The sequence below is a fragment of the Beta vulgaris genome, chromosome 9 (assembly GCF_026745355.1).
Source record: "Beta vulgaris subsp. vulgaris cultivar EL10 chromosome 9, EL10.2, whole genome shotgun sequence".
In the NCBI taxonomy this organism is placed as follows: domain Eukaryota; kingdom Viridiplantae; phylum Streptophyta; class Magnoliopsida; order Caryophyllales; family Amaranthaceae; genus Beta; species Beta vulgaris.
The window spans coordinates 34,332,748-34,344,028 of NC_079210.1; the positions used below are offsets into that span (position 1 = coordinate 34,332,748).

An 11,281-nucleotide genomic window follows, 5' to 3' on the forward strand; every position below is an offset into this window, starting at 1 on the left:
TGGTTCATTTTCTGCGCTGCGAACATTCAGGACGCCTCAAAATCCCCCAAACATTAATAAATCAACAAAACCCCCAAAGTTAATCAAAAATCGCAAATTTCTTACTGAAAATACCTCTACATTACAAAAATCTCCCTACCAAGACCTCACAATTACCGAACCTTTTACCCCCTACTATTTCGTCTATACCCTTATTTCCTAGGGCTAAAACCGTCAAATTAGAAAACTCCAAAAAGAACCCAGAAAATAGTTATGGAAATAAATCGTTAATTCATTTCATAAACCTTCTTCGCTAAGACTTCTCATGCTCTCTCTCTCTCCTTCATGTCTTCAAAAGAAATCCAAATTCTCCCTCCTCAAAATTAGGGTTTCCAAATTCGCAAAAATCCGTCGAATTCCTTCCTGAAAATTTCAACACCTTCACTCAAAGCAACAATGGCGAAGGTAGTAATAGAAGGTGACGAATCCGAATTCGTGGTATTATCAAAGGTAAGAACAGGGCTAAAGCGCGAGTTTCAGTTCGCGCTGAATACTCAGAACGAAATCGCCGGCTCACTGAGTCGAACTCGTGTTCGTAAGACTCCACCCACCGAGTCGACTGAGTTGAGCGAGTTGCCGGCTACGAAGAAGATGAAGAGACCAGTTGGAAGGCCGAGGAAGAAGCAGAGTTTAATGTCGCATAATAATATTCAAGCAGTTGAGAGTGAGGATGAACCACAAAGTGATGTGGTGGATGTGATGAGTGACGAGGAGAGTAATCGTCAACACATTGTAGAGAGTCAAAGGAGAGAGAATGTTAATGGAAATGGAAGTGAGAGTGACTCTGTTGTAGAGAATGGTGGAAGTGACGACGTCGTTTTGAAGAATAAGAAGGTGAAGGTTCCTACAAAGTTGAAGGAACTTCTTGAGACTGGGTTGTTGGAGGGATTATCTGTTACGTATATTCGAGGGTTTAAGGTAATATTGAATGTTTAATCATATGTATTCGATTTCGGAACTTCCTCTTTTTGGTTACGTAGACGGTCTTATTGTAGGCGAACTAATTCGATTTTTGTGGGAGTTTTGACAGAAAGGATGTTCATATAGTGGGCTTGCTGGAATCATAAAAGGGTGTGGGGTCTTGTGTCACTGTGGAGATTGCCAGGGTGTTCAAGTAAGATGGTTTCTACAATTTTTAGTATATTCTGCATTTTTTGGATACTCTAAATGTTTATGTTTATTTTCATAGATATGAAATCAATTCAAGTGATTGAAACTAGAAGTTTTTTTTAATAGTAGAAGATTAAAGTGAATTTTGATTGGGATATTATGTTATTGGCAATGTGGGTATTGTTTTGATTATTTGATTGATGTACTGTTAATTTTGGGAATCTACCTGTGCTTGCAGCATATTGTTATCAGCTTTGTTATGATGTTGCTCTTATTTTTTTTGTTTCCATTTTTGCTGTTTTTAAGAGATTTTTTATTGTTAGTTAACTTGTGAATGTATGTAGGTTGTAACGCCTAATCTATTTGAATTGCACGCGGGTAGTTCAAATAAACGTCCAGCGGATTACATATATTTGGAGAATGGAAAGACCCTTCGGGATGTTCTGACTGAATGCATGAATGCGAACCTGGGTTCTTTGGAAAGTAAAATTCAAAATGCGATCAGTTCTTCCACTAACAAGAAATCAGCACTTTGTGTCGAATGCGAAGGTTGATTTTCAGTTTTTTTTTCCCCTCAAACCACAATAGACTTTTTGCACTTCTCTGAACTGTGATTTAGAGAATCTGATAGAAGTTGGGTAAATTTGTCACCCTGCAGAGCTTATTTCTGATGATGGTATTGAGAGATTGGCGAAGCTTTGCAGCTCTTGCTCTAAATTGGAAGTCTCTCATATGACCCCAATTCAAAAAGTCGTTGAAATTAATGAAAGGTATGGCATGGAAGCATTTGTATTGGAATGGAAGCCTGTGTCTATGGTATAGTATTGCTTAGGGTAGAATTGTAGTACACAAAATCTGTAACTAGTCAAGTATATAATCAATATCCTACTGGTAAATTACATTAAGAAAAAGAAAAATAGCATGCTACTTTCCTGCTGAACTGGGAATTATTGATTTATTATTATTAAAATTTTACAACAGTCGTGTTTTGCTTTCCACAACTCTATCTAAGGTTCGGTGATTTAGATCAAAATTTTAATCTATCTAGCTTTCTCCAGTCGTGGTCTTTACTGAAGTTGGCTTATGGAGTGTGGACAGTGAATAGCAATCCTGTAAATCATGTACGATATCTTCATTATTGTGCCCCTATTCTGACTAAACCATAGCAAGTTTTAATCTTGCATAGTAAAAGTATCTGTCTTAATGCGTGTACTCATTGCATGGTTGAAATACAAGAGCTACTTTTAACTAATTTTTTGATCTTTTGAAGTGTTCTTCTGCTTTAGCAATATATATATCCGCTGAGTGCTTGAGTTTTTGATTAATGTTCCAGATCTGGTGAGCCTGTTTCACCACGAGAATCATCTAGTGATGCTTCAAAAATTAGGTTGGAATCAACTAAGAGTCAAGGCAAGCTAACGCGCAAGTGAGTGTCCACAGTTTTGTTGATTGTTGTCCATCTGACATTACTTATGTCAAATGATAGATCTTTAATCCCTCTTCTGTTTGATGCATCTTTCTTATCTCTAGGGACCTGCGGTTGCATAGATTGGTTTTCCAGGATGATTTTCTCCCTGATGGTACAGAATTGGGGTACTATGTTCGTGGAAAGGTTTGGTAGATGTGGATAAGCCTTCCTTTTTCTTTTTCTTTTTTCTATTTTTCTATCTATGCTCCCTGTCTTTCAGAACAAATGGCCATGTGATTTTATTTGGGTCAACTCTCACTATGAGCTTTTATAATTCTGTGGTAGTAATGTAAAAAGATGATCTTACAGAAGTATTTACAGCGGTAGCATTGACAAGACATATATGATACATTTCTGTTCCCTGAGTTGTTGCTTCTTGTTGAACAGAAGCTTTTGTCTGGATACAAGCAGGGTTCTGGGATTTTCTGTTATTGCTGCAATGCAGAGGTTCTTCTTTTTCCCTGGTGTATGTTTACTACTTTGGATAGATTTTTGGATACTTAATACTTTTTATAAACTAATGGACAGGTCAGCCCATCTCAATTTGAAGCACATGCTGGTTTTGCTTCTCGCAGGAAGCCGTGAGTATCTGAAAATATATACTCTCCCTTTTTTTCTTTACTTGTTCGTCTGGAATTGTCACGTGTGCCAGTGCAACTTTGACATTTTTTTCTAGAATTCCCTTTCAGTAAAAATTATAAATATAGATATTTGGAAATATAATTAAGACATTCTATAACATTGTGTAATATGACTTTTGTTTATATATATTAGTAATAATTATGGTCAAAATACAGTCGTGGGCAGTTCGTATGCATTCAATTGAGTGCTGAGATATTCAAAATGACACAGTGGAGAAATGATTTTGTGTTGCATTAGACACTCATGTCTGGAGTCCTCTTTTTTTTTTGAAATTTGAAAGCCAGATTCGTACACCTAGATAGAAAGAGGATTCACGTGTTTTTGGGAAATTTCCATTTAATTGTTGAAGCCAATAGTTGGGCATTAATTTAAAATTTTATCAATGAAAGACTGCTAAGGTCTGCATACTTTACTTCTTAATAAGGAACTTTACTTTTCCTTTTAACAAATAAAATTCAAATTGTTTGCAACAATTTGTTTTCCAGTATATGCACAGCCATATAACATACATTTTGAATTCAGCAACTAAACATTGAAGTTACTGATTATGCAAACATATGGTGATTATAGTCCTTTATGATTAGACTAATGAGGATTATAGGGTTTGATTTGAATCTTTGGATCATATGTGGATTATATTGTAACTGACATGAGAGAAGATAACAAAAAGTTGTACTCCTCCATCCTGCTTTAGTTGCAACATCTGCTTTTTCACTGTCTCCATGACCTTTAGTCAGTAATATTCTTTAATAATGTGCAAGTAAAAAAAATATAAAAAGTTAGTATTGTGAAAATACACAGTGAACCAAATATAAGAAGATCCCAAAAGATGAACTTTGAGCATAAGAAAAATGTTCCAACTAGTTTGGACGGACGGAGTACATACCAAGGTACTAGGGTCGGATTGATTTTGGGTTTAGAAAATGCTCTACTTGAACCTAATAGATTAGGATTTTTACTCGTCCTGCAGAAGTTGAATTTGTTTGTATTCTTCTGACAGTTACCTCAATATATACACGTCGAATGGTGCATCACTTCATGAATTGTCACTCACTTTATCAAGAACAAGCCAGTTCTCAACGGAAGAGAATGATGATCTTTGCAGTGTCTGCCATGGTCTCGGGGATCTATTATGTTGTGATGGCTGTCCAAGGTCATTTCATACAGGTGAGTTGTGTGCTGCATCTCTTATTTATGTAAGATGCTACATGCTGGTCTAGCTACTTGTCTATAGAAGTTGTGCATACTCCGTATGTTAGTTGTTCCACTTTGACATTTTTTATATTACACACCCAACTTTGAACCTCTAATTTTACTATTATGTAAATCATAGGTGTTATTATGTAAATGGTTATTGGATATGTCTCAATGTGTATTGTCAAAATAACATTTTTTTTTATAATTATCTTTGATATATTTTTAAGATATTAATAGTCAAAGTTGTATATTACAAAGGTGAAAGTCAAAGTAAAACAGCTGAAAAAAGGGGTAGTTTGCTTATCCTCTTTAGGTGCAAACTCTAGCTGTTTTACTTTTACATAATAAGGAAAAAGCTTTAATAACAATGAATTATATATGGTTTCTGCTTTCACTTTACTTGAGAGTTGTAAAAATTCAGATATGTCTATTCTTGGTGTCATAGAAGAGTATGTTTAGAAGGAAAAATATTGTCTATAGTCACCATAAAATTTTTGTTGTTCGTTTTCTGTGATTTTAGCAGTAATATGTATCCTATCCTTTGACAAAGGTTGTACCACTTGCAATTGCAATGGTGTAGGTTTTTCTACCTCTGTTAGATTTATTTTGTCTAATATCTTTGTGCTTTGAACAGTTGGGCTTTTCAACATCTCTATTGTTTTTTCTCCACTTTTTCAAAGAAAGATTCTCCTGAAAAAGATCTATGGAGGAAAACATTTTTTGCTAGGTCCACATATCTGGGTTTCTGCTTTTCCTTTGTTATATATGTCATTGTAGGCAGTGGCGGATCTTGGGACATTAGCTACCGGGGGCCAAAAATTTTCTACAATAACATATATCAATGTATAAAAATATAAAATATATTAATTTTATTTCCAAAGTCAATGTAAATAATTAAATTTAGATTACACCAAATATCAGAATAAATATATAGTATGTTGGTTATTTAGGTTGGTTAATGATAATATATACATTCTTTTTATTTAGATTGGTTGATGATAATTCATCCACTACAATCAATGAGTGTAGCCCAACTCAACGAATACAAAAAGTATGTTACAAACTAAATTATAAATTGATTTAAGAAAAAATACATACCTGATAGGCTAGTTGTAAGTGATGTCATAATATTTACGCTTTTCCTTGAATAATATACTAATCACTTACAATTGTCAATTTTTCGTCTGAGTAATCAAATTGATATTTTTGCAATATTAATGTTACTTTTTCTTATAAAGTGAATAAACTGCTCATATATAGTATTGTTGTAATAAATATTTAGAAGGAGCACATGATCAATTAAATTCAATTTACATTATTTATCAAAGTGGGGGCAATAACTTAGCAATTGAAAATAAAATAAACAAAATCTAAGTTTAATTGATAGTTTATCAATTGAAAAAAATTAAAATAATGCTATAATCAATTAAATAAAGCAAAAGCAATACCTTTAATAAATCATTGATGTGCTGTCAAAAAAACTTCAAAACTTCTCCAAGCTAACTGTGGTCATGCGGCAGACATGTCAAAAGTAAACAGGTATTTTTTTGGGAAACGTGCATGACATGGAGTTTCTTATCCTGGCTGAACCTTTTGGGTCTCAAGTTATGTGCATTGGGCTTTTTGCCTATTGGGCTAAATATTATGTGAACGCATAAAACGGTTTAATTTTTTTCCCAAAATCTTTCAGGGGCCAGGCCAGTCCTGCCCTTGAAAAGATCCGCCCCTGATTGTAGGGTCTGATAGCTTCGTGGGAAGTGGTGGTTTCTAAAGACAGCTGGATATCGTTTTAATGCTGTTAAGTTCAAATTGGACTTCTTTTGCTTGTCATTACTCCAGTATAGTGTATACTACTTAGAAGCTTTGCATGTCAAATTGTTGACCAGCTGATAAGAGTAAGAGGAGCTTAGTGGATTATTATAGAATAGAAAAACGAATATCTGTCTGCAATGACCAACAATGTGCAATCTTGCCATCATGCTCTTATTGACCTTGTGTTGCATATGTTAAATTCTAATTATCACTTTTTCGTTCAAAATTGTGAAACATAGTTTCTATTTAGTGTGTGTCACTTTTTTCCTTCTTGGTCCATTGATGTTGTGTGCATTTGTCTGCACTTCCTTCGGAAGTTTATTTTTCCCAAAATGTCTTCATTTGTGCTCTTCTACTCTCAGAATGCATTTCTCTTCCAAGCATTCCACAGAACAAATGGTATTGCAAGTACTGTGAGGATATGTTCCAGAAGGAGAAATTTGCTGAGCGCAATCCCAATGCTATAGCTGCTGGTCGCATCCCTGGAGTTGACCCGATAGAGCAAATAACTAACCGCTGCATTCGGATTGTCAAAAACCTTAACACTCAAGATAGCGGTGGCTGTGCATTATGCAGGTAAAATTTGGGAGTCTTGCTGTCTATTGTATTGAGGAGCACTACAACTCTGTTTAAATGTATCACTAAATTATGTAAAATTAGTTCTGCATACTCTGGGGCTTCTGTGTTGTACATATGGTATATGAAATGCAAAACTAGCTGGTTTCATAATTGAGTTATGGCCAATTTTCAATAAGCCCTTATGTAATTAGATGACATTGAACTGTGACAGATCAACAATCAAGGTTGACACGATGCTTTTTTCTGTATCATATGTTTCATGTTAGATAAACCTATGTTCGAATACATGGCATAATGCTCAATACTAATGAAAAATTCACGCAATAACAAATACAGATGTGTAACTGACACCATGAATTCTGCTTTGTCCTCGTTTGCAGAGTCCAAGATTTTTGCAAATCAGGATTTGGACCACGTACTGTCATAATATGTGATCAGGTACTTATTTTTTTGCTTTACAACTGTGGTTGTTTTTCAGTGATTCATGGAACTTATGATCAATGGATGTGTTTCGGACAGTGTGAGAAAGAGTATCATGTAGGCTGCATGAGGGAGCACAGGATCCAGGACTTAAAGGTCCACACTATACCCTTTATCTCTTTTTTTTTTTGATGGCAGAATTTTGAAGTCTAGTTCGGCAACTGATTTCTTGTGACAAAATTGTTAATATGATACTTGCTGCAGGAGTTACCTGTAGGGGATTGGTTTTGTTGCTCCGACTGTGAAAGGATCAATTTTGCTGTTAAGAAGTTGATAGAGGAGGGTGAACAAAAGCTTCCAGATTATCTGATTGATGTGGTAAAGAAAAAGCTCGTAGAGAAAGGTTCTTGGGAGGCTGATCTTGCTGTATCATGGAGGGTTTTGCATGGGGGAAAGTCGTGTCTCGATGAGATTAGAACACTGCTTGCAAAAGCTGTTTCTGTGTTCCATGTGAGTTGTCTCCTGTTCTGTCTCTTTTCCTGTCCATTGTCTGTTTTCTCAACTTTTGATAGACCTATGTGATACATATCTTAACATAAGAGGTGCAAGCCAATCAGATGTTTGTTGTGGATACTCTATAGAAATGGTGATTATCATTTATTTAGCAGACTTCAGATTTCTTGGAGCCTTTATTTGCTTTGCCTTTAAGAATGGTAATGATTTGTCACTAGTGTAAATCTTATCAAAGATGGATCATCTGGCCTGCCATAATCCCAATTTTCTTTGGAAGATTTTGTCCGCACTCCACATATCTGGCATGGAAAAACAGCTGAGGACAAAATTCTTCTTTGTGGTTTTACAAATATACTACAGCTCTCTATTTTCTGCTTTGCTTATCAGCTTTGTTATTTGGCCCGGAAGTCTGCCCCTATGAGTGCTTCGGTATTAAAATTTTACTATCCCTGTTGAAATGTTTCCTCCCTATAGGAAGCAATAACGAGCATCACATTTTCCCTGAAGTTGTGAGCGAAAGATGCTTACTAGCATTAGGAGTGCAGAATACTTTTTCTTTTGGGATAGTGATAGAAGTCGCTGTTTCTTTTGTTAATTTCTAGGAGCAATTTGATCCAATCTGCTATGGTGAAAACAAGCAAGATCTTATCCCGCACATGGTTTATGGGTGAGTAAGATTACTTTTCTCTTCAATAGTCACCCCTCTTCTCACGCATACTCCCATCCCTCCCCTCAATGTGAAAAAAGAATTGATCATGCAACTTACTTTCGTTGTTGCAGGAGGAACTTGAAGGAAAAAGAATTCGGAGGCATGTGCTGTGCAGTAATTAGTGTGAAGTAAGTATTTCAACTCTTTTTATTTGTAATTGGCTCTCTGATTATTGTCCTATGATTTCTTACCACTTGCCTTGCTGTGCAGCTCAAATATTGTCTCATGTGCTGTTTTTCGTGTACTTGGAAAGGAGGTAGTAGAAGTTCCCATAGTAGCAACAAGCAAGGACAGTGAAGGAAAGGTCAGCACATTTTTCTGATCTGAAATACCCAATTCCTCTTTCCCTTCGAGTAGTATCAGCATGTGAACCTACTTGACAGTATTATAGACTGATGGCTATCTCATTGTAGGCTCTCTCATTGTAGGCTATCTCATGTGGTGAATTGAATGTTTTTAAATTTTTAGGGTTTTTTCCAATGCCTCTATACTTGTATGGAGAGAATTTTTGAAGATCTTGGTGTAAAGAACATTGTACTGCCAGCTGCTGAGGAAACGAGATCATTGTGGATGAACAGATTTGGTTTCAATGTGATGCCCCAAGAGGAGGTCGGTTCGCAAAATTTTAGTAGTTGTTTATTTTTAGCAGTTGGCTCCATCTAACATATTATTTACTTGTTTGTTGTTTTTTAACAGTTAGATGATTTGAGGAGGACTTATGCTCTGATGTCTTTTGATGGAACATCAATGCTGCAGAAGCTGGTCCCTAGGTCCAAAACCTGAGTTTTTGAGAAAGGCTAATTGTGGACTTAAATCTGATAACGGTGCATGGCTTTTGTTCAGTGTAAAGTATTTTTTAAACTTTGTACAGACAGGATAGCTGGAAGCGAAATGGGAAGAATGGTTAGGCCACTTCTTTCTTTTTCTTTTTTTTTTTTTTTGGCTTTTTCAAAGTGTTATATGTGCAGAAAGTAGAACTGAAATCTCATTTGGGGGAATCAGAAAGTTTTGGAAGAAAGTATAGGATCATAGTTTAGTACACGAGTTCGGACCTGAAGCGGTTTTGTTGGAACTCAATTTTTTTTAGCATATCTGTAAATTTCTCTTTAGTAAACTTCAAGTTTTTATCTTCTGTTAAGCTATTACTCGATCTGATCTTCCTTACATGTTTCATTTCCATTACGAGGTATTTTGACGATTAAATGCACTAGTTGTTTGTTGAAGAGGAGGGATAAACCCCTATCAGTTAGAGGGCAATTGCTTTCTATCATGGACCTAAGTGCAAAATAAAAAGGGTCCCAGGACTTAACATTATAAAAAAAAACTGAAAAAGCAAAATTTTTTGCAGCAAAAGCGAAACCTCTACCAGCAAGACCTAGACAACGGTAAAAGTTAAACAACGTTAAAAAAGTACTATCACTCTGTACGGATTAGTGAGAGTATAATATTACATAAAACTGAATTGTCGAAAAAGTGTAAGACATAAATTTTTAAAACAAAATTTAACTATGAAACCATATTTTTGCACGAAAAAACCAGAAGGATGAAGGAATGTCTGTGAATGTTAGAGTTTAGTTCGAAAATATAAAGATTTGTGGGAATCAGGATTACTCCTCTTTGAGAGCATGGGTTGTAATGCAGATAAATATGTATTTATTATGTAAGTAATTCTTACTTATATCCATACATCTGCCAAATATATTCTGCAATAAACGAGTTTGTATGTGCAATAAATGAGTTCGTTATATATGTGTAAATTGGCAATAATTGATATTTATGTAAACGGAAATGATTGTAATGAATGATGTTCAAGCAAGCAGTAAGAATTAGGGTTTTTTCACGAATATAACATCCAGTAAATGCTCATTAATTGCTTCAATATTGATACTTGAAAGTAAAAATATGTTTGCATATTTGGCGTAAGAGAAGTGTTATTTTTAGTTCACTTGAAATTATAGTCACCCATTGATTTATCTTGGTAATTGCGTAATTGAAGAAATTAGTAATTGTAAATTAACTTGGTAATTGCGTAATTGGAGATTAATGGAAGAATGACCATTTATTTGAATGAGGATGTAAATTGTGAAGATATCCCACATTTGATTTGAATGAAGTTGAGGATGGAAATCAACTAAATTTGAATGAAGTTGTTGCTGATGAAACTGGGATGAATATGACTTTAATTGACAATGAAAGTGATATGAATTTGACTTTAGTTGATCATGGAAATGAGATTAATTTGAGTGAGTCTGCAACATTAGTAGGAGTTGGATCTAGTAATTATGTTCATGCTCCATCAGTAGCAATGGTATTTGGATCTTGGGAAGACTTAGATGATTGTTTTTTAAGTATGGGAAAGTAGAGGGGTTTGGAGTTGTTGGGGCTGCTGGTTCGAAAAGAAACATTAACGCGAATGATGAGAAGGTTTGGCGTAATTATACTTGAAAGTGTGAACGTGAAGGTGTGCCAGATAAAAGGCGAAGGGTTGATGGTACAAGGATAATTGTTGGTAAAAAAAGGAGTTAAATATCAACTAGGAAGACGAAGAAGTGTAAGTGTCTAGTAATGTTGTATGCAAGTGTTAATGAGGAAGGTTCATGGGAAATTAGGAAAGTGATTCTTGAACATCAAAATCATAACCCGACGCCAAGGAAGATAAGGTACATAAGCAAGTTTCGTCGAGAGGAAGTAACATCAGCTGTCGGTAGAAAGTTGTTTAATGATCATGCCGCAAGGGTGAAGATTTCACATATTCACAAATCCATAGCTACGGATAGGAATTGGGTTGGAGA

At 35.3% G+C, this 11,281-nt stretch overlaps 1 protein-coding gene across 1 annotated transcript; it reads left to right on the top strand.

Moving 5' to 3' along the window:
* Window positions 1-71: 71 nt before the first annotated feature.
* LOC104903573 (hypothetical protein) lies at window positions 72-9,634 on the top strand. The gene is made up of 18 exons (XM_010691620.4): window positions 72-957; window positions 1,070-1,153; window positions 1,494-1,698; window positions 1,808-1,919; window positions 2,483-2,575; window positions 2,680-2,761; window positions 3,005-3,064; window positions 3,146-3,198; window positions 4,260-4,426; window positions 6,631-6,844; window positions 7,228-7,285; window positions 7,367-7,423; window positions 7,532-7,777; window positions 8,383-8,447; window positions 8,561-8,617; window positions 8,700-8,793; window positions 8,958-9,098; window positions 9,186-9,634. The coding sequence occupies exons 1-18, from the start codon at window positions 436-438 to the stop codon at window positions 9,270-9,272; spliced, it is 2,397 nt and encodes a 798-aa protein (XP_010689922.2). The 5' UTR covers window positions 72-435; the 3' UTR covers window positions 9,273-9,634.
* The last annotated feature ends 1,647 nt before the right edge of the window (window positions 9,635-11,281 follow it).

Bases quoted from the DNA above. Each gene is read 5' to 3' on its own strand.
- LOC104903573 (XM_010691620.4), top strand. From the start codon at position 436: ATGGCGAAGGTAGTAATAGAAGGTGACGAATCCGAATTCGTGGTATTA. The intron at 4,427-6,630 runs GTGAGTTGTGTG...TTCTACTCTCAG, and splicing joins TCCAAGGTCATTTCATACAG to AATGCATTTCTCTTCCAAGC. The intron at 7,424-7,531 runs GTCCACACTATA...TACTTGCTGCAG, and splicing joins ACAGGATCCAGGACTTAAAG to GAGTTACCTGTAGGGGATTG.